The sequence below is a fragment of the Juglans regia genome, chromosome 9 (genome assembly GCF_001411555.2).
Source record: "Juglans regia cultivar Chandler chromosome 9, Walnut 2.0, whole genome shotgun sequence".
Lineage (NCBI taxonomy): Eukaryota > Viridiplantae > Streptophyta > Magnoliopsida > Fagales > Juglandaceae > Juglans > Juglans regia.
This window is the reverse complement of record NC_049909.1, coordinates 10,635,613-10,659,486: the sequence shown is the minus strand read 5'-3', so window position 1 is coordinate 10,659,486 and position 23,874 is coordinate 10,635,613. Positions and strand designations below refer to the sequence as shown.

Genomic DNA, 23,874 nt, shown 5'->3' with positions numbered 1-23,874 from the left:
GATTTTTTGTTGTATTAGTAAGTTGGAATATATGGTAGCTTATCTTCTTTACATACTATTACATTAATAAAGTGTAAAACTCAGTATATATCCAACACTTCTAGCGACCTAATAACCTAACTAACTCTCAAAATGCAATACGCAAGCCCGGGTTGTTTTTTTTTTTTTTTTAAATTGCATTCTTCATTATAAAGCACAAAACAAGTACATTGCTTGTATAGTCATACAATTGATCCATTTGTCTGAAAATAAATCGAGTGCCAAATATAAACAACGACCACAAATAGTGACCACAAAAATGCCATATATAAACAACGGTCACAAATAGCGACCACAAACAACTAGACTCCACTAAACAAAGGCCATGAGCAACCAACTTCAATAATGCCAACAACGACCACAAACAACTAGGCTCCAAAGCTAAGCATGAACATACTGCCAACTTCCAGTACATCGAATGAAACTAAATCATCAATTGTCAGGAGAGGTATAATGTTGAGATTCACCTGTAATTGGGTAAAAAAAAAATAGACTTAGAAATGATAAATAAAAATTGTCATACTTAATTAAAGAAATTCATATATACGAACTACTGCATACCTGTGTAAGGACACTTGGTTGTGTGCCAGGAAGTAAGACCTCATAGTCTAATCATATGATTGGGTTTCATATAACACATCTTTTTATTTTTGGTGAAAAATTTCCTTTGCATTCTTTCTGCAAGAAAACTTCAAGGGCAAGACAATATTCATGGGGGTTTTAAATGTTCCACATTCCTGGTACACTAACATCAAGAAACTCAATTAACTAATGTTCCTTCAGGGGGAGTTCAACAACTTATTGGCAGCCTTTCTAGTGTGTGTTTTGCATCAAAGAATCTTCTACTTGTGTTGTCAATATTAAGTCATTTGATGTTGGAATAGAAATGGAAGTTCTCATACGTATGTATATGTCAAGTTAGCGGTACCCACCCCTCATTTTTAATGAAATTTGGTATTTTAAAACTTTTGATTCTATTCTTTTTTTTTTTTGTTTATTCCTCCATCGTTTCCTTCATTTACGATTCATATCAAACTCAAGAAATAAAAGTACTATTTTTCTTGGTTAACATTTAAATCTAAGAATATTTTTCTTGGTCTGTCTGGATCTATAAAACAAGGAAAAGAGAGTGAGAGCAGAGCAACTACCTGGCTCGTGGCAGCGTCGTGGTGGCGGAGATGATGTTGAGTGGTAGGCAGAGGTCTCTTATCGGGGGGTGGCAGGTAGGTAGAGGTCTCGATTTTCCTTGTTTGGTTTGGGTCGACGTTATCGGTTGATGGTGGTGGAGGAGCTAAGCATGATGCCAGAACTTGAATTTGACAGAAAAATCTGGGTCCCAAGGGCCTGGGTAGCGGCAAAATAATTTCTCTTCCGAATTCCGAATTCTGTTCGTAGAAGGCTGCAATTGATTTTGGTCATATTGGAAGGAGGTTATTTTGGTTATTCGACCTAGCTGATATGGACAAATGACAAACAGTAGCGTATGCGGAGACTGGCTTCACGGACTGCACCTAGCAGTTCTCATTGAAAGAATATTGACATCAATTTGTGTATTAAATATTTTTATTTTTTATTCTACCTTCAAATGTAAAAATTTATAACTTCTGTAAAAACTCCGCTCATTGAAAAATCCAGGCCCAAGGATGTTTTAACCCAAGCCCAAGTTCGAGCCACAAAGCCGAGCCCACATACCCCTAATCCAAAAAACATTTCCTTTCATTTTCTTTCTCTCTGTAGACAAACTGCTGCTCCACATCTACACCTTGCCTTGTCACCACCTCGCCACGACGGCGCCTGTGGCGAAAACGACTCCTTTTCGTTCACCTCTCCCTCTGTTTCTCTTTCAATCTCTCTCTCTCTCTAGCTCCTTTCCCATTTTCCCTCAGTTCGGGCTCTGCCGCTGCAGTCCACTGACTCGGTCTAAAATGTGCTTCCAAGTGTAGAAGTGTCAAGTTGTATCAAGGATAAGTCCAGGATAGTATTCCACAGGGACAAAGGACTATCAAAGCATTTGTGAAATTTAATTGGAAAGTATGATGATGTATGAGAAGTGTGAAAAAGTAAAATAAAATATAAAATTCTTTCTTTTTTTGTACTTTTCTTTATGTATGTATGAACAATGAACAAAATGGAAATTAATATATTCACAAAGAAAGATTTAATGAAAATGGAATATATGGTTGTGCTTTGAGGATCTCAGTTTTGTAAATTTTAGAATGATGGATTAAACCATGCAATAAATAGTTGCTGAAAATTTTGGTATTCTAAATGATGAAAGTCGTAATTCAAATTCCTACAAGAAACAAACATAAATTTTAATTTAAAGCTGAAAATAACAATTCCAAAGAAATGATTTAACAAACACTTGAGTTGGGTATGAGAACTCTCCTTGTTTTGGTTTCTAGAATATTTTCTCGATTAACAATCCAGTCAAGGCATTGATAAAAGGAAGATAAAAAGTTATGCTCAAGTTTTACAATATTTCCCTAAGGGATTCACAATTTTACTAACCAAACACACTTTAACAATCAACTAAGGGGAGCCTTGATAATTTTCAAGCATTTGTTGTGTCATACGCCAACAACAAATCAAGAGCAAGAGCCGCACTCTATTTCCAATTCAAATCTGAGTAGCAACAAGTGAAATCAATATTCATCAACAAAATATAGCATTAAACTAGAACCCAAAACAAGTCAAGTCTAATTCCACAACCCAAGCTTCGGAAATTAGCTACACATTGTATTTTTAGCAGCAAAAATTAATCTAAGCAAAACCATATTAAAATCTGAGAGAAGAAAAAAAAAATCCTAAATGAGATAAACCCTCAAGTGCAAAACAAATGGTCTCTAAAAATACCCAGCAGTTGAAACGGAGCCAATCCCAAAAATAATAAACCTCCAGCCAAGCATAAAAGCAAGAGAAATAAAATCAAAGGAAATCCACCGAAAGGAAATGAAAATGCACTATTCTGAAAGCCAAAAAAATAAAAACCAAAGAGAAAATAACCCCGCTGAAACTGCAGCTCCAAGAACAAGTAAAACCAAAAAAAATAATGCGAAAAGCCCCTTCACGATTTTTCCTTTCCCTTTATATCTCTCTCTCCGAAAAATTCCTCCAGTCCATTCCAGCTTGCTGCACGTCCAGCCAATAGCTCCTTCCAGTCCATCGGTGTGTTTTCTGGTTTGTCTGTAACTTGCACTTCGTGCCAGCAGCCCATCAACTCAAATGTTGATGTCGTAGCCTTCCAGCCTATCCCTTTTTCAGCATGCAATAGTTGGTCCCCCCATAGGTTTGAAATCAGTGAAGACTTTCCAAGAATGCCCCAGTGTTGCAATGTCTCTCTATGCTCAAAAAGGGATGTTAGCAGCTATGTATTTATTTCTAAAAACATAAATGCTCTGCAACATATAGGCATGATACGAGAGGAGTAAAGTTGGGGTATTTATTCTGATGTGGAACAATTGCAATATAAATCTTTTTAAGTTCAAAAATATCAAAATTTGTTAATTGACTCAAGTATTATAATCTACTACATAATTAGGTGCTTAAATCATTTTTGGTTAAACAATTTATTCACCTAAGCAACTTAATGATGCAGTTTTAACACTTCATCACACCTCCCAACTAGCTTTTTGCTAGACTCTAGCAAATAAAGTGAATGAAATCATACAAAAGGGAAGTTGCCAAGCACAGTTCCAATAGATATGAAAATCACATGCCATGAAATAAACTTGTTGAGTTTAAGAACACTGAGAATAGATTAATCTGAATTTTAGTATCAACTGAGAGATTTATACACCATTTAGTTAATCAACCAAGGGAATTAAATGTAACAAAGTTTGCTTTCCTTCAAGTGCATGGGAATAAGATTAGAATTCCAAAATCGACTACCAAGAGGCATTATCAGTTTCAATCATAGTAGCTAATCTGAGATAACCACATGGTTTTACTCTAATTCAAAACCGTTGTAGTGGTGGCTTTCACGCTATTACACTTTAAAAGACATCTACTCTTTTATTTAGTAAGGACCCTGGTAATAGACAACCTTTTTCAATACACAAATGTAAACCATGTATGAAAAGCTTCTTATTTCACTTTTTTTATTATTATGTTTTTTGTTTTTTGTTTTTAATTTTTTTTCATTTGATCCCTGGCATGTCCATTTTCTCATTTAATACACTTTAGACTTCTTCCTAAGCCATTAGGATATAATTCATTAGAGTCCCAAATAATCAAAGCGAAAATCAACAAATAATGACCCAATGTAGTCTTTCTAAGCATTTTGGGCATGTGTTGTGTGTTTTAGCAAAACTTTTAACATCTTTCCCTTAGTTTAAAAACTAAATAAAATGGATAAGTCCCTCTTTTGACCCATGCTCAGATTTGCACTACATTCCATATGTTCCATGACATCAACAAATCATTTTTCAGTTCACTTTCCAGCATGTAAAATTTAAAAATAGGAATTTTAATCTGCTTTGAACTCATTACTAGCACTCCCCCAATGTGGACCAACATATGCCTAAGGCAAGCAAACAGAAAAATAAATTCTCTTCCACATCCCCCAACTAGATTGTAGCATTGTCCTCAATAATGCAAGAGAATATGAAAGAATTTACACAAAGAGAGCAGTTAAGGAAAAGGAAATACCTGAACAGCTTTGAAAGGAGTGCAGCAAAAAAATAAAATAAAAATAAAGACTGAACAAAAGAAAACAATGAAAAGAAATGGACAAATCAAGAAACCATTAATTAGGATCAAGCAAATGTAGAGTAGATTCCTCAGGTGCAAAGTTAGAAATAAATGGCTTGAGCTTTTGACCATTAACCTTAAAAATGTTACCATTGAGAGGATTCATTATTTCTATAGCACCATGGGGAAAAACAGTTTATACTACATAAGGCCCACTCCACCGAGACCTTAGCTTACTAGGGAACAAGTGTAACCATGAATTGTACAATAACACTTGTTGATCAGGCTCAAAAGTCTTACGTTGGATGTGTTTGTCATGGAAGTTTTTCATTCTTTCTTTGGACAACTTAGAGTTGTTGTAGGCATCAATCCTCAACTCATCCAACTCAGACAACTGTAATTTCCTCACACAACCAGCTTCATCAATGTTAAAATTACATTGCTTAATGGCCCAATGCGCTCTATGTTCCAGCTCTACAGGCAAATGGCAAACCTTACCATACACTAGTCTATATGGAGACATGCCCAAAATGATTTTAAAGGCTGTTCTATAAGCCCATAAGGTATCAGACAATCTCAAAGACCAATCCTTCTTGTTTGAGCTAACTGTTTTTTCAAGGATGTTTTAATTTTCCTATTTGCTAGTTCAACTTGTCCATTGGTTTGAGGATGATAGGGAGTAGAGATTTTGTGATGGATACCATACTTCTTCATTAAGGCCGAAAAGTGCTTGTTACAAAAATGGGTGCCATTATCACTGATTATGGCTTTAGGCATGCCAAACCTTGTAAAAATGTTTTCTTTCAAAAGTTTTAAAACAACTTGATGATCATTAGATTTGCAAGGGGCTACCTCAACCCACTTAGAAATATAGTCAACAATAAGCAAAATGTATAAATAGCCATAAGAAGAAGGAAATGGTCCCATAAAATCTATTCCTTAACAATAAAAATTTTCAATCAGTAGTATAGGTTGCATAGACACCATATTTCTCCTAGTGATTCCTCTTAATTTTTTACAAGGTTCGCAAGCTTTACAAAAACTAAAGGTATCCTTGAACATAGTGGGCCAATAAAATCCATTTTGAAGAATTTTAGCTACTATTTTGTGGGCTGAAAAATGCCCACCACAAGCTTCCGTATGGCAAAAAGTTAAGACACCTGAAATTTCATTATTAGGCACACACTTCCTAATGATTTGATCTTAATAGTATTTAAAGAGGTATGGATCATCATAAAAAAAGTACCTAGGTTCAGATTTCAGCCTCTTAATGTCTTGAGCAGTCCATCGAGGAGGAGTTTTTCTTGTGACCAGAAAATTTACAAGGTTAGCATACCATGGTAAACTCTCAACTGAAAACAACTATTCATCAAGAATATAATCAGAAATTAAAGGAAACTGCTCAGAAACTTCATGTGTAAGGCGAGAAAGATAATCTGCCACCACATTTTCTACTCCTTTTATTTATTAATTTATTGTGAGACCAAATTCTTGCAATAGGAATATCCATCTTACCAGCCTCGGCTTGGTGTCTTTCTTTGACAATAAAAATTATAAAGCTGCATGATCAATGAATATTATGACAGGTGAGCCGAGAAGATATGATCTAAACTTATCCAATGCAAAGACTATAGCTAGTAATTCTTTTTCTGTGGTGGAATAATTCTTTTGAGCAGCATTCAAAATCTTACTAGCATAGTATATGACATATGGCAACTTATATTTTCGCATTACAAGTGCAGCCCCCACAGCAAAGTCACTTGCATCATACATTAATTCAAAAGGAAGTGACCAATTTGGGGGTTGAATGATAGGTGCAGTGGTGAGAAATGTTTTTAGCTGATCAAAGCAATTTTGACACTCATTGGTCCATTCAAACTTGACATCATGCATTAAAAGTTGACAAAGACGCTTAGAGATAACGCTAAAATTCCTTATGAACCTTCTATAAAATCCGGCATGCCCTAAAAAAGATCTAACACCTTTAACATTTTTAGGCGTAGACAAATTTGAAATTAAATCTATTTTAGCTTTATCTGCCTCTATGCCCTGAGGAGATACAATATACCCCAAAACTATCCATTGTCTTACCATGAAATGGCATTTTTTCCAATTTAATATCAATTGTTTTTTTTCACACCTTTTCAAAATAGTTTGTAAATTAGACAAACACGCATCAAATTTTTTTCCAAAAACTGAAAAATCATCGATGAAAACCTTAACAATGTCCTCAATCAAATCGCTGAAAATGATTAACATGCATCTTTGAAAAGTGGCCAAGGCACTACATAGTCCAAATGGAATTCTCTTGAAGGCAAAAGTCCCAAAAGGAAAAGGAAGGTGGTATTCTCTCGATCCTCAGTAGCTATTTCAATTTGATAATAACCAGAGAAGCCATCTAAGAAACAATAATATTCATGCCCCGCCACTTTTTCTAAAATCTGGTCAAGGAAAGACAAGGCAAAATGGTCTTTTCTAGAGGCGGTATTTAATTTCCTATAATCTACACACATTCTCCAACCTGTGGTCTCTCTAGTAGGCACCAATTCTCCCTTGTTATTTTCCACCACAGTTACACTAGATTTTTTTTGGAACAACTTGGATTAGGCTAATTCATTTGCTATCAGCAATGGGATAGATGATGCCTATGTCCAACAATTTCAAGACTTCATTTTTTACCGCTTCTTTCATTGTGAGGTTTAGTCTCCTTTGCATCTCTCTAGAGGGTTTTGAATCATCTTCCAAATATATCCTATGTGTGCAAATAAAAGGACTTATACCTTTGATGTCAGCAATGGACTAGCCAATGGCTGATTTGTATTGTGCCAAAATTTCCAGCAACTTACTCTCTTGGTCAGGGGTTAAGAGTGCAGAAATCACCACTGGGATTGAAATCTCTGGTCCAAGGTAGGCGTATTTTAGCTCCGAAGGCAGTGGCTTTAATTCCAGCACTGGGGTCTTTTCATTGGAGGGTTGTGTCGAGACTTGTAATGCTGGTAGTGGCCCAAATTTGAGCTTCCACAGCGTCTCATTTGAATTTCCTGCAGCACAAAGAGAAGAAAATTGATTAGTGGATTCCATTAAATCAAGAGTGTCTTCTAAATCCTCCCAATATTCATCACAATTGTAATTAAATAAAGAATTTTCATAAAGTAATGATTCCAATGCATTGACTTCTTCAACGTCTTCAAGTTCTTGAGGTTGCCTGCACAAGTTAAAAATATTCAGTTTTAAAGTCATATTCCCAAAACTCAACTTTAAAACACCACTCCTACAATTAATTATTGCATTAGAAGTTGCTAGGAATAGTCTTCCTAAAATCACAGGTGGTGAAGAGTTTGAGTGGGATGACAACTTCATATCCAATACTACAAAATCTACAGGGTAATAGAATTTATCTACTAGGACCAAGACGTCCTCAGCAATATCCTTAGGAATTTTTATGGATCTATCGGCAAGCTGCAAAATGATAGAAGTGGCTTTTAATTCCCCTAGCCCCAATTGTTCATACACACTACCCCGCACCTAAGTCTAGCAAGGCCTGACCAATCTTGGAATTTCTAATGACACATGAAATAGTAGGTGATCCAGGGTCCTTGTACTTAGGTGTTTGTGATTTTGAATAATGACACTAACTTGCTCAGGGAGAAAAGCCTTTTGCTGCACATTTAGTTTGCATTTCACAGTGCATAAATCTTTTAGAAACTTGGCATCAGTAGGAATTTGTTTAATAGCATCAAGAAGTGGAATGTTAATCTTAACTTGCTTAAAAATTTCTTGGATTTCATCGTACTATTTTTCTTTATGCAAAGAAAGCAAACGATGTGGAAAATGTGCAGGTATGAGACATGCATCATTATTTGGATCCAAAATGCTTGACTCACCACTAACTAAGGGAGGGTTAGCTTTTTTACCTGAATTTCCTGCACTATGGGCAGGGATATCCACAACCTTACCATTTCTCAAAGTTGTAATGGCTTTCACTAATCTCACATTGGCCTCTTCACCATAATTCTAAGATGGTTGACCTTGCCCTTGTGGATTGGGTTGTGGTTGAGTTAGGAATTTGCCATTCTCTTGGTTACTTAGAGTTGTGGTTACTCTAGTGAGAGTCCCTCTAATCTTGTTGATGGCCTCGGCATTTTGGTTGTTGATCATGGTCTGACTTTGCATAAACTGTTGTACGCTAATAGTTAGTTGCTGAATGGAGTCTTCCATTCCCTTTTTCTGCATTGGAGGGGGCTGATTTGCAAAATAAGAGGGTCCTGAGCCTTGACCAGCTGTGGCATAAGGGGTGTACTGACTTTGTCCTTGGGTAGATGGCCCAGGTTGTTCATTTTTTCCAGTTGAAATTTTGATGATTTCTCCAATCTGCATTGTAATTATTAGAATAAGGTCTAGAAAAATTCTTAGAAATTATATGCACATGGTTGGATTGATCATGCAAAACTTCCTTAAAAGCAGGTATTTTTGGGCATGCATTAGTCACATGCCCTGGATCCTCACATATGTTGCATCTTTCAGAAATTGATGGTAAAACATGCATTTCATTGACTTTCTTAAGCTCTAAAGACTCTAACTTTTTAGACATTAAGGCAAGCTTAGCATGTAAATCATCAGATTCTTTCAAGTGGTATTTACCACCCCCACTAACACATTTTTGATTTTCAGATCTATCATACAAGTCAGAAACATCTCAAGATTGAGCATTTTTAGCCAAATAGTCAAAATATTTGAAGGTTTCCTCGGGCCCTTTGTTGAAGAATTCACCATTGCACATGATTTCTATTAATTGCCTCATTTTTTGTTGTAAACCCTCATAGAAAAGGCTTATGATCCTCCAATTCTCATATCCATGATGAGGGCATGCATTTAAAAGGTCTTTGAATCGTTCCCAACAATGATAAAATGTTTCCACATCCTTTTGGCAAAAATTCATGATTTGTCTTTTCAAGGCATTGGTTCTATGCATGGGAAAAAATTTCTTAAAAAATTTAGTTTGCATTTCTTCCTAAGTCCAAAGGGATCTTGGTCTTAAGGAATTCAACCATGTCTTAGCCTTGTCTTTTAAGGAAAATAGAAACAATTTTAATCTTATGACCTCTTCAGTGCATATTCTATCCATAAATGTGGAACAAACTTCTTCAAACTCTTTGATATGCAAGTAGGGATTTTCATATTCCATGCCATGAAAATGTGGTAGCAATGAAATCATCCCGAGTTTAAAATTAAAAGCATTTGCATTAACAGGCAAAATGATGCAAGAAGGGGTGCTAGTCCTAACAGGCTGTAGATACTCTCTAAGTGTCCTGTTTTGATTTACCATTTCCCTATCATGATGTTCATCTTCAGCCATGATGCTATTAGTGTCAGATGATGTTTCAAGAGATAGTGATGCAAAATTAAAAGATGACAATGATTCAGTCCTAATCAGTCGAGATGTTTGGTCTCTAGTCCAATCAGTCACACAAACAAGTGCAAAAAATCAAAGAAAATGAAAAATAAACAGAGAAAAGGGGAAAAAAAAAGATCAGATATCACCCAGGCTATGAAGAGGTTCATAGCTCTACAAACACCCTTTCAACAGTAGAGGAATGCTCTGATAAGTACTAGTTGTCCTCGGCAACGATGCCAAAAACTTGACTCGGTCTAAAATGTGATTCCAAGTGTAAAAGTGTCAAGTTGTATCAAGGATAAGTCCAGGATTGTATTCCACAGGGATAAAAGACTATCAAAGCATTTGTGAAATTTAATTGGAAAGTATGATGATGTACGAGAAGCGTGAAAAAGTAAAATAAAATATAAAATTCTTTCTTGTTTGTATTTTTCTTTATGTATGTATAAACAATGAGCAAAATGGAAATTAATATATTCACAAAGAAAGATTTAATGAAAATGGAATATATGGTTGTGCTTTGAGGATCTCAGTTTTGTAAATTTTAGAAGGATGGATTAAACCATGCAAGAAATAGTTGCTGAAAATTTTGGTATTCTAAATGATGAAAACTGTAATTCTAATTCCTACAAGAAACAAACAGAAATTTTAATTTAAAGCTGAAAATAACAATTCCAAAGAAATAATTTAACAAACACTTGAGTTGGGTATGAGAACTCTCATTGTTTTGGTTTCTAGAAAATTTTCTCGATTAACAATCCGGTCATGGCATTGATAAAAGGAAGATAAAAAGTTATGCTCAAGTTTTGTAATATTTCCCTAAGGGATTCACAATTTTACTAACCAAACACACTTTAACAATCAACTGAGAGGAGCCTTGATAATTTTTAAGCATTTGTTGTGCCTTACGTCAGCAACAAATTAAGAGCAAGAACCACACTCTATTTTCAATTCAAATCTGAGTAGCAAGCAGTGAAATCAATATTCATCAACAAAATATTGCATTAAATTAGAACCTAAAACAAGTCAAGTCTCATTCCACAATCCAAGCTTCGGAAATTAGCTACACATGGTATTTCTAGCAGCAAAAATTAATCTAAGCAAAACCATATTAAAATCTAAGGGAAGAAAAAAAATCCTAAATGAGATAAACCCTCAAGTGCAAAACAAATGGTCTTTGAAAATACCCAGCAGTTCAAATGGCGCCAATCCCAGAAATAATAAACCTCCATCCAAGCATAAAAGCAAGAGAAATAAAATCAAAGGAAATCCACCGAAAGGAAATGAAAATACACTATTCCGAAATTCGGAAAAATAAAAACCAAAGAGAAAATACCCCCATTGAAACTATAGCTCCAGGAACAAGTAAAACCAAAAAAATAATGAGGAGAACCTCATCACGATTTTTCCTTTCCCTTTTATATATCTCTCTCCGAAAAATTCCTCTAGTCCGTTCTTGCCTGCTGCACATCCAGCCAATAGCTCCTTCCAGTCCATCGGCGTGTTTTCTGCATTGTCCGTAACTTGCATTTCGTGCCAGCAGCCCATCAACTCAAACGTTCATGCCGTAGCCTTCCAGCGTATCCCCTTTTCAGCACACAATAGTTAGTCCTCCCATAGGTTGTGAAATCAGTGAAGACTTTGCAAAAATGTCCCTATGTTGCAATGTCTCTCTATGCTCAAAAAGGATGTCAACAACTATGTATTTCTTTCTAAAAACATAAATGCTCTGCAACATATAGGCATGATACGAGAGGAGTAAAGTTGGGATATTTATTCTGATATGGAACAATTGCAATATAAATCTTTCTAAGTGTAGAAATATCAAAATTTATCAATTGACTTAAATATTAAAATTTACTATATAATTAAGTGATTAAATCATTTTTGGTTAAACAATTTATTCAGCAACTTAATGATGTAGTTTTAACACTTCATCATCCACCACACTCCAATCCAGCACAACACACCACCGTAGACCGTCCCCCTCCAACTCCCTCTCCGATCATCACACACTCTCTTTTCCTATTTGGAATGCCCGGCCTTCTGTGTGCATAACCTTCGTATTATGCCTTCCCTCCTCTTCAAGGACCTGCCCCCAAGCACTAGTGACACCTCCAGGCCCCTGCACCTTACGTCGCCGGTAGCTCCTCTGCCTCCCACTCTTATTTTTCCCCCACACCGAACACCCCTCCCTATCTCTCTCTCTTTCTCTGTGAGTCACTGTCCTAACCCTAGCCTTGCAGGCCACCACCACCTCTGGCCGATTAGACTCCCATCTCGTATGATGCCTCCTTCTTTCCCTCCTTATCTCTCTGTCCCCGTTACTCTCCGCTTCTCCCATTTTCTCTCTGACCCGTAGCACTCTCTCGCTGAAATTTTAGGTCGCCAGCCACCCAACCTGTGTCATCCCTCCCTTTCGGCTTTTGTCTCGACCGCACGACCGCACGATTGTAGCATAGGCTCATAATCATAATTGTTGCTTTTCAAAGGATCAGACAAAGCCTTCATCCTCTCGGTTTCTCTCATGCTCTCTGTCCCTCTCGTGTTGACCGTCTCTTTATCCCAGTAATGCGTGCACACACATGCACGCATTGTCCCTCTCTGTCCGAGACTCCCACGACCACTCGGAGGACCATCGCCTCACCACTAGTAGCATTCGAGGTCTCCCTTCCTCCAACATTTCCACTACAAAAGATTCTGGACCCCCCACCACTACCCTCACTGCTTGACTATATTCCCACTCTAACAAACTCTTCGCTTTGATAAACTTACATCCCACAATAGAAATGTAAACGACAGTAATAAAATGCACCGTTTAGGACACTCCCCCAAACGATGCGTTACACATCCAAAGTAAAAACAACACTGCTAAATATAACAATGAAAACGACATTAAATTCCTTCCCCATGAAACAGTGAGCTTTAGGGCTTCATTTAATCCATTGCTTCACTCCAACAACGCCGTCCAGAGTAGACTCCATCTCAAACACTTCAACTCAACACTTATCACTTCCGAACCCATATCTTCGACTTCATCCCATTAGTTCTCTAGGGTTCTTGACACTAACGGGAACGCCCACGACCAGCTGCAGAACTCAAGACGCCTCGATCATCCAGAAATTTCCACTATGTACTATAAGTGGTTTTATGGACTGACCTTGAAAATGATTGTTGATGGAATTATGAAATGAAATTATGTTCTATGTGGCCGTGTGTGTGAAGTGATGAAATTATTATGCAGTTGTGATGTACATATTTTTGCAATCTCATGTACGTGTGTGTACAGACCAATAATATCGTCTGAAAAGAAAGGTCAAATTATAAAAAATGTCTTTTTAATTGGAATGTACGGCTCCTAGCTTTCATGAGCTGATTTTTTCACCATCTAATGTGAGGCTGCTGCTACCTAACCTTTAAAAATATAAGCACCCTTTCCAAGTCAAACCACGCAATGCAGAATCGTTCAATTAGGTGATCGGCTATGCTGCTCCACCATATATGATTTTATCACTAAATAAATAGAAAGAACAAATTCCTAGTTGTTTTTGTATATTGATAGAGGAAAGGATCCTCCTTAAATCTTGCATCTTTTTATTATCTATAATATGCTTGATTAGAAGAAAAAAAATAAATAAATAGAAAGTCCAAATTAATTATTGTAATTTTGATGGTTTTATTATTTATCATAGCAGATAACAGTGCGAAAACTTCTTAGGAAGCACTTCCTCAGCTACTTTATCGTTGAAAAGAGGCCCATTCAAGGCTATCTGGAAATCTAGTAATTGGTCTCTCCATGACTAAATATCTCCATAGAAAGTAATTTCAGTTTCACAACGTTGAAGGAGTCAATAAAACTCTGCAACAGCAGGAAGAGGTCATGCCAACTTAAATTTCGTGAACTGCTTTCCGTGTCCTTGAGATCATGGCTCACGAACCTGCCCAAGTTATTGAATTGATCTTGTCCCAGGAAAATAACTTAGATTATCTTTCAACCGACATCTAACATTTACTATTTGCATCTTGTAATCTCTAACGAAAGAGTTTTGCTATTTGCAAGCCTGATGTGTAACACACGACTTGTTATGGAATCCATTAAGATATAAAAAAAATTAGGACACCAATACTTTTCTAATTCGATGGTAAAAATTAGAACTCCAAATACTTTTCTAATTTAATGGTGTGTCAAATGTGTCAAAAAGCTTATAGATTTTTCCCTGACAAAACCCAACCAATTTCCAGATGTGTCAAAAAGCTTATACTTTTCTAATCTGCTTCTGTCGTAGTTTCCTGCTTTCTAGTGTGCAGTAGGTATTTCCTTTGTATACTTCCTGTGTACTTGGATTGTGCCTATTCTTGATAATAAATTCTTATTAATTATAAAAAAAAAAGAAAAAACATTTCTGCTACGAACTCATTTTCTACTTGATCTTCTGGACTTTTTGTATCCCCTACATCATTTGACTTGGTCGATATGATGTTTTCCTTGGATAAATAAAAATGATAAAGATGAAGACTTGTGGGGTTTCCAGGAGAGGAAAAGTTCTATATATAGGAACCATAATTCCCAACCTCTGGAGTATCCCAGTATCCCATCTTCAAAAAGGGGAAAAAAACCCATTACTTCTAAAAACAAATAGCGGATTGCAGCCATGAAGATTCCATCAAGTTCACACATCCACATGCTGTCATACCTCGTTGTGTTGTTGCTTCTCCCCTTGCTTTCCTTTGCAGCCGACCCCGATTCATTACAGGATTTCTGTGTGGCGGATCTGAGTGCCTCTATATCGGTTAATGGCTTCCCTTGCAAACCTGCCTCAGAAGTAACTTCAGACGATTTCTTCTTTGATGGTTTAACCAAAGTGGGTGACACATCAAACATCTTTGGCTCGAACGTCACTGGAGGTAATGTCCTTACTTTTCCTGCACTCAACACGCTTGGGATTTCAATGAACAGAGTGGACTTTGCTCCGGGAGGAGTTAATCCACCCCACTCTCACCCTCGTGCAACCGAGAGCGGCGTGATTATCAAAGGGAAGCTACTAGTGGGGTTTGTGACAACTGGGAATGTGTATCACTCTAAAGTCTTGACTGCTGGGCAGATGTTTGTCATTCCTAGAGGACTTGTACACTTCCAAAAGAACGTTGGAGTAGGGAAGGCCCTTACCATCGCGGCATTCAACAGTCAGTTACCTGGGGCTGTGGTCCTACCCTTTACTCTCTTTGCTTCAACACCCTCGATTCCAGATGATGTTCTAACGAGGGCCTTCCAAGTAGAAGAAAAGGTTGTCAAATCTATAAAGTCGAAGTTCAGTTCTTGAGCTAAGATCTTCCACTCCAGATAATCTCCCCTTTATATTAAAATTGTGTTGTAGTAATGCTTTTGATTTGAGGTTGCCTGCCTCCTATTCTTTTGTTGTTATTCTTTGCATTGATTCATTTTGTTGATTTGAAGTTCAATTCTTGTAATGCTTGTGTTGTTATTCAGGTTGTTTATCTTTATAGTCATGGTTGCTTATGATTAAATAAGGAAATAAAGGCTAATTTACAGTAGGAGGACACAGTACTCTCTGGGTACATACTCTTATGCAGTAACTGTAAGGTCTCTTGTACTATGAAGTGGAAGGAATTCTCAGGTTGATTATAATTAATAATCCACTTTTAGATTAGTCTCTTTTATTTTCTGATCTATGTGCTACAATTGACAAAAATAATAGTACTCTTCACAAGGAGATAATTTATCATATACAGCATATCTCCTCAGCGTATCAAAAGACACTCAAGTATGATTTGGAAATAACAAACAACCTAACATAATGACATTGAACCAAAACAATAGTCATGATAAACGTGTCAATGAACGAAAGGCATTCTAATGATGGGAGCTTCAAGCTCTGACACACAAAATTAATTTGGTTAAAAGAGCGGAGCGATCAAGTTGGTCCAGACATCTATTGAGTTAGAAAACTAATAAATTACATACCAAAAAAATATTAAAATCCCATATATAATTAATAGCAAATAATTTTCAAAATTTAGATTAATCAATAATTCTTGACATTTTCGGAATTTAGGTAATGTCGTAATTATAAAAAACTGAAATTTTTTTATTATATTATATATCATTCTAATTATGAATTAGAAATTATTTAATGCGGTTTGTTATTGCATTTCCAATCCCATTAATATGAATAGGTAAATATTAATAATAATGGGTGGGTCTGGGAAAAAATTGACAATTTGGCCTTCGCATTACAACAACTAAAATGTATCATATATATCTAGCGGAAAAGTTACAGTTTATATCTAAGCACCATTCATATACAGTAGTACCGTTATGATTTGAAATATTGGATGTTAAAATTCTCAACGTTAGCTTATTCCAAACCTACTAATTCGAATAACCAATAAAGTTTATAAAATACCAAGATTCAAAGACTATCCAGAAATTAGAAATGTACTTGTCAAATGCTAAAAAATTCTAAAATTACATACTTGTCAAGTGGGAAAAATAATATGAGAAAAGTTTCAAACTGGAACCGGAGTAAAGTTATAATTTACACCAGCCAATAAGAAACGGACACATAAGAGATTCACATAATTTTGTGGGTGTGGGTTGAGAACATTTAGATCATTTCCCTTTGTTTTTGTCTCATTCTCTTGAAGGCTTCCCCTTTCAATCTCTCTCTCTCATCTCCACAACCTCGATAGATCCAGTCTCTCTCTCTTGCACTCTCTCTATCCAAACAACCACAGGTCGCGAACTTGTCGATTTCCCTCATCTCAACAAGTCACGAAGTCGATTTGGAATGACCCATCTTCTTCAGGAACCACACTCAGCACCTCAAACATTCATGCACAAAAAATTCACCCAAAAAATTCAACCAATCGGCAATATTATGAGTGTGTTTGCGTTGATAATTAATATTCTAGAAAATTCTGGAGTCAATCATTTCTGTTGTAGTACTCAAGAACTCAAACATAGTTATCGACTCACACGTACATATAGGCTCATTTGGATTGAAAAACTATCTCAACTCATCTCATCATTACAATTTTATCAAATTTTCATAAAAAATATAATAAATAATTCAGTTTTTTCAAATCTCAAAATAATAATAATGTTAAAAAAATAATATTTTAATAATATTTTATTCAACTTTTAATTTTTATTTGAAATCATTTCATCTCATCTCACTATCTGAATATAATCCAAAAGTCCAAATTAGTAATTGTAATAGCTAAATAAAACCACATAGCACTAAATACACTTCGGCTTCAGCTTTAGGAGAGCAAGGGGGAGAGAGAGGTGCGAGTCCTCACTTAGGCTTGAGAGGAGAACAACTAAATCGACTGGGGAGTGAGAGTCCTCACTGCGGCTTGAGGGAAAGCGAAGGAGAAAATGGGTGGGGGTGAAAACCAAATCTTCCAATTCGAAGGAGATAGAGAGAGACGGGGTGAGGAAATAGGGGAGAAGCAGAAATCTTGCGTGAGGGGGGAAATTGTAACTCCCCGTTCCCGAAGGTCTGAAGAGTTAACTCTTAATATTTAAAATCAACTTAAATAAAACAACTATAAAGTTCAGAAAATCCCATAAAATATTAATCAATTTAATCAATCCAAATATCTAAGTTCCTCCATGGGGACAGTAAAGAAAATCTCAATAACATAAATTAAAAACTCTCCAAAACTCAAAATTATCCTTAACTCCACAAATCAAAATACCCGAAAAATAAAATCAGTTTACTAACAACGACTTTCAAATAAACACTTGTACCCTCAGGCACTTATTCCAATTCGATCATCACACCTTGCTAAAACTTCATACTCATGTTCACCAACTGAACTATCAAAATTATCCAAAAAATATATGGAGATAAGGGGTGAGTTATCAACAACTCAGTAAGCAGAGAACATATACCAGTGTATAAACATGAGCATTTACAAAAATCAGAATGCAGAATAAAACATTTTCATTTTCAAAGTGCGGAAGCAGAACATGTTATCAAAATATCAGAGTGAAAATTTAGAAATAATTTCATTCAAAATATTCTTTGGTATAGCATAAATGATGATGATGATCATCAGAACATCATATCAGAACAAAGGCCATGTATAACCCGCGTGGTAGGGTTATGCATCTGCAGATAGCCAAGCAGAACATAAATCACTCTGTCACCAAGGTGTGCACTCAAAACAGAGACCATTACTCTAACCTGTGGTAGGGCCGTATTCACTATTATTACCCGTGGTTGGGCAGTATCCACTATTATAACCCGTGGTTGGGCCGTATCCACTATTATTACTCGTGGTTGGGCCGTATCTACTATTGTAACCCGTGGTTGGGCCGTATGCCACTATTATCACTCGTGGTAAGGCCGTAACTGAACAGAGAGGAAACAAAATCAAATTCAGAATCAGAGAGTCATGCCAAAGGTTTTCAGAAATCACGTCTTACCCAAACAAAGTACTGAACAAAATCTTCAGAACAGAACAAAATCATATCACAACATAATTTATGCACAAAATTTCATATTCGCTCTCTTTTTCAAAGTTCAGAAACAGAATGTAAAAAATAAGCTTATGTCTACACTAGTCATGACAGAAAATACTTTATTCTTAAATAGAATCTCATGAGTATTGCAGAACAAATAACTGAGGTAGTTCAAATTTCTTGTCATAACAAAATATGCATATTTTCCAAAAAGGATCTTAGTTCATTTTATTTAATGCAAAGTCTAGCATAAGAACCCCGCTTACCTGAACTTTTTAGTTTTTCAGAAATTTTCTCAAAATGTCAAAAAATTAAGAATCGTCACCTATCAAATAATCAAGTAATTCCCGTAAATTTTCAATCAACCACTTATTTCGACATTTAATCTTAAACTTCTAAAATAACCTACTTAATTCCTCAAAACCTAAAATTTCATAACCTTAAAATATATCATCTTTTTCTAAAATCATCAATGTCCATTTGATAACTTCGACTAAAAAAATTTAAAAATCTAACTTATTTATTACTGAAAACAACTTATGAAGTTTAATACTGGATAATATAATTATCCCAAAATATTTTAAAATAAACCATAACTATTTTTAAATAGACTAAATCATATCTAAAATGTAAAAATAACATTACACCAATATTGTTTACTTTTAAAAATAAAACTTTACTTAATAACATGTTAAAATAATTTTCTGTAATCATAATTAAATAACAGTGTACTAATACATAATAAAAGTATAAAAGCCCATTAATATAACATGTAATAAAGGGGTATTACGGTAATTTCAATTAATCTCTTATTTCTATATTCAAAGTATGTAAAACTAAGTTTACGTAAATTCTTGAGAAAACACTGAATGAGTTTACGGTGCAACAGTCGGCAACTCACCGAGAAGAGAACGAGCGATGCAACGGTAGTGCTGGGCGAAGGTCGAAGGTGGTCCACGCGGCAGCTGAGCACTGAGATTGATAGAGTGAGTAACACGGTGAGGTAGATGGAGAGTGAGGGAGAGACGGAGAAAGAGAGAACGAAGGCTCACCGTGATGCAACGAGACGTGCGACGGTCTGGAGCTGGGCGTCGACCAGGGCAGCTTCCAATCACGGTTGGTTGGGGTGTCGGAGTCGCTTGTAGCTGCGGCAACAGGTGGGGTGGTGGCTTACCGGCGGTGAGTTGGTTGAGCCATGACTGCTCTGTTTTGGTTGTCTAAAATAGGGGAATTCCGTGGTTTGCAACGGAGACTGCGGGAGGCGTTGGGTGGAGGCTTCGTGTGGCTAGGCACGATGGCTTATGGTTCCACAAGGGCTGGGCAAAGGCCCGAGGCTTCTGTCATGCAGGGGAAACTCGCACGGGGTGGTTTCCGTTTGGTTGAGCGAATACAGAAGTGGGCTTTTGTGATGGTGAGGTCGTATAACAAGCTGCAAACGGAGGTCTAACGCCATGGGTGTGGAGGTGAAGAGATAGCGACGGTACTACCTGGAGGTTGTGGAGGGTGGCGACTTGTGGTGGATGATGGTTTGCGGATGGAGCTGCTTATGTGAGTGCTTGGGTGGAGATTGTCACGGTAGTTTTAGCGGCTATTCTTGGTAAACTAAGATGCAGGTATGTATCTATATATATATCGGCGATAAAAAAAAAAAAAAAGACCCTAGAGAAATGTGGGAGACGTGTGTGCGAGTGAAAGCTGAGTCGTGTGTGTGCATGCATGGAGTGGACGGAAAGGATAAAACGTGCGGAGAGAAAAAAAAAATAACGTGCGAAGAAACCAAAATAAAATAAAATGAACTAAAAATAAACAAATAATAATAAAATAAAATTTGAGCAAGATTGGGTCAGGGTGTTACAGAAATGAGATATACAGGATTCATTCCCTATAAGGAATTCTACTTTATATTTGCTAAAATCTATACGTGTTGCATGTTGATTGGAGTACCACTATAATCACCAGGACCAGCTCTTAGGCGCTCTCATATAACATTGAATGACCAGATATTGAGGAAAATGGGTGTGTTTTTTCTTTGAGCAGAAAATAACTGTGTTTTGTGTAGTTGGGAGAAAAAGTAAATTTGCTGCGGATGTTAGCCATAAATTTGGTATCACGTGAATGTATAGTAATGAAATCTCTAAAAGGGCTCTAACATATTTTCATCTGCATGCTTCAATACACTTGGCATCTTTCCGTACAAAAAGAGTTGAGATGCATGTCTCAAACCAAACCGAGATTGACCATCTTAAACAATTTTCAGGATATTGCAAATCATGTCTTACAACAATCCAAATTTGAACTGCTTCAAAAATCAAGGTTCTTATTTTAATTAAATCTATTTTCTCAGTGAAAAGAAATAAAAAATAAAATTCTCGCGTTGTGCTTTCCTGTTAAAAAAAAACAAAAAAACAAAAGAAAAGAAAAAATGGATTGTCTTATATTGTTTAAGAAGAGAATTTTAAGGAGGGCAAAGCAGTTTGAGAGCCGACCCATGAGGCTAATCCGACAAGTGAAGCAACGAATATTGGCAGCGCTGATGAACCAACCCTGCACCAGACCGTCACCAGCACCAGCACCAGCACCAAAGACGTTTCTCTATCGCCCACCCTCTTACGCGCCTCCATCCGCCGTTACCTTCTCGACAATGAACAAGAGCACAAAACAAGAACATCTGGACTCCGTGTTCAAGCAAAAAAGAGCGCTCCGATCCAGGGTCCGCAAGGCCCTCAAGGCTATGGAGCCCGAACTCAAATCCCAAGAAGGTACTTACAACTGTTATTACCCTTCGTTTCTTACATTGTTTCTGGCACATGGGTCTTACTGTCTGATAGACCACGTCGTTCCACAAGACTTCGTAAACCAAATCCCAAATATTTGGGATAATCTGATACGGAAGATGGCATGCAGCGTGACTGGGTCACTGAGCAAGACTGGGTCCGTGAGCATATACGCATGAGGCGCGCATGAATTGCGCACGAGCGTAGCATGCATAACTGGTCAGCGAGCTTATACGCATGAAGCGCGCATGGCGTCTGCACAAACGCACGAAGCGGAGGATTTCCGTTAGTGTCACTCTATGTTTAAGCTTTCTATTTTTACGCTCTGTTTTTATTCTGTTTTAGGCTCTGTTTTGGTGAGCTGCAGTTTCGGTTCTTAGTCCGCAAGTCAGTCCGCGTCTTTCCATTATTGTTCCGCAAGTCAGTTCGCAAGTCTATTTATTGTTTCCTTTTATTTCGGTGTAATTCTGCTATTTAAGCAGAGGAGAATTATTAATGAAGCATCAATGATTGTTGAGTCAAATTGTGGTACATTCTCACCCGAAGAGAATACAGTTTTTCTTTAATATTTTCTGTTCTATACATTTGGGACCTATCAATTGGCCTCAGAGCCAGGTTCATTTTACTATGGGAACCAATAAAGAGAGAATTGAACATCTGGAGGCTGGACTCGGTGAAGTTCAAGAGGGGCTACACCGGATGGAGCTGGGCATGGCGGATCGATTGCGACACGTTGAAGAGACTCTTAACCGTCTCTCTGATGTGCTCCTTGCCAACCAAGAACCTCCAAACCATGGTAATCCAAACCGTGAAGGTCACAATGGGGGACGGTTTGTGGTATCCTCCAAAACGGCAAAATTAGAATTTTCGCGATTTTCAGGAGATGATCCGACGGAATGGTTCAACCGTGTAAACCAGTTTTTCGAGTTCCAAAATACTCCCGACAACCAAAAGGTTTCTTTAGCATCTTACCATTTGGAAGGAGAAGCCAATCAGTGGTGGCAATGGATTCGCAGGACTTTTCAAGATGAAGGTCGAGTTCTGTCATGGATTGATTTTGAAGAGGAACTCTGGGCGCGTTTTGGGCCATCAGACTGCGAAGACTTTGACGAGGCTCTGTCCCGTATCCGGCAGACGGGTTCCATGCGTGATTACCAACGGGAATTCGAACAATTAGGCAACCGGGTCAAAGGTTGGACACAAAAGGCTTTGGTGGGCACCTTCATGGGTGGTTTGAAGACAGAAATTTCGGATGGAATCCGTATGTTTAAACCACAAACTTTGAAAGATGCTATACGTTTTGCAAGGATGAGAGATGATCAACTAATGAGACAAAGGAGGGTCTTACGACCTACCCCTCCATTACGAGCTCCCCCAGCTCTTCCACCAGCAAATCGGGCAGCAAATGGCGCTCCAGTTCGACGATTGAGTTGGGAGGAAATGCAGCGACGACGTCTCCAAGGTCTATGTTTCAATTGTAATGAACGTTTTACTGCAGGTCATAGATGTCAAGGGCCACGGATACTAATGTTGGAGGGCTACGAGGACGATAACAACGTTCCCTATGATGAAGTCAATGAAGAAAGAGATACGGGAAGACACCAGGAGGAGAATCTAGAACCAGAGATTACGTTGCATGCGTTAACGGGCTGGTCAGCGCCCAAGACCATGCGAGTAACGGCTAGAATCGGTGACCACGACGTCATTATATTAATCGACAGCGGATCAACTCACAATTTCCTGAGTGAGCGTTTAGCTAACTTGCTGCGATTACCGGTTATTCCAACAGAGACTTTTCCGGTTCGGGTTGCCAATGGAGAATCTCTTAGATGTCAAGGAAGGTTCGAAGGGGTACAAATCAATTTGCAGGGCACTGTGTTTTCCTTAACTCTTTATTCCTTACCTCTCACAGGCTTGGACGTAGTACTTGGGATACAATGGCTTGAATTACTTGGTGCCGTGGTGTGCGACTGGAAACAATTAACCATGGAATTTTTATGGGAAAACCAACCCAGGAGATTAATCGGCGTCGACGGGCAAGACATCCAAGCCGCGTCACTCAAAGAACTAACCAAGGAATGTCGCCCCAGCCAAACGCTGTTTGCGTTATGCTTCCAGATCGCTCAAGCAGAACCACCGATGAAGATTCATCCTAGCATGCAAAAATTACTGCAGGAATTCTCTGATCTATTCGTAGAGCCCTCTTGCTTACCACCACCAAGGGAAGTCGACCACTGCATTAATCTGAAGGAAGGAACCGAACCAATAAACGTTCGGCCTTATCGGTACGCACATTATCAGAAGAATGAGATCGAAAAGCAGGTTCAGGACATGCTGCAATCGGGGCTTGTTCAAACCAGCACTAGCCCATTTTCATCACCCGTATTGCTAGTAAAAAAGAAAGACGGGAATTGGCGCTTTTGCACAGATTATCGGGCACTCAACGCCGCAACGATTAAAGATCGATTTCCGATACCAAC

General features: G+C 37.5%; 1 protein-coding gene, 1 non-coding gene and 1 pseudogene across 2 annotated transcripts; all 3 read left to right on the top strand.

Annotated features, from left to right (window-relative positions):
• Window positions 1–9,581: 9,581 nt before the first annotated feature.
• Window positions 9,582–9,689, top strand: LOC118349510. The gene has a single exon (XR_004802467.1). It is a non-coding gene; the product is annotated as a small nucleolar RNA R71 (small nucleolar RNA).
• A 5,021-nt stretch (window positions 9,690–14,710) lies between these two features.
• On the top strand, window positions 14,711–15,784 carry LOC118349479 (germin-like protein subfamily T member 1). Its single transcript, XM_035694215.1, has one exon. It carries the CDS (start codon window positions 14,779–14,781, stop codon window positions 15,445–15,447), a length of 669 nt encoding a protein of 222 aa, XP_035550108.1. The 5' UTR covers window positions 14,711–14,778; the 3' UTR covers window positions 15,448–15,784.
• Window positions 15,785–21,042: 5,258 nt separating this feature from the next.
• The window catches only part of LOC108990143, a 37,405-nt pseudogene continuing 34,573 nt past the window's right edge, over window positions 21,043–23,874 (top strand).

What these genes read in the sequence shown, in the direction of transcription:
- LOC118349479 (XM_035694215.1), top strand. Translation starts at nt 14,779, where the DNA reads ATGAAGATTCCATCAAGTTCACACATCCACATGCTGTCATACCTCGTT.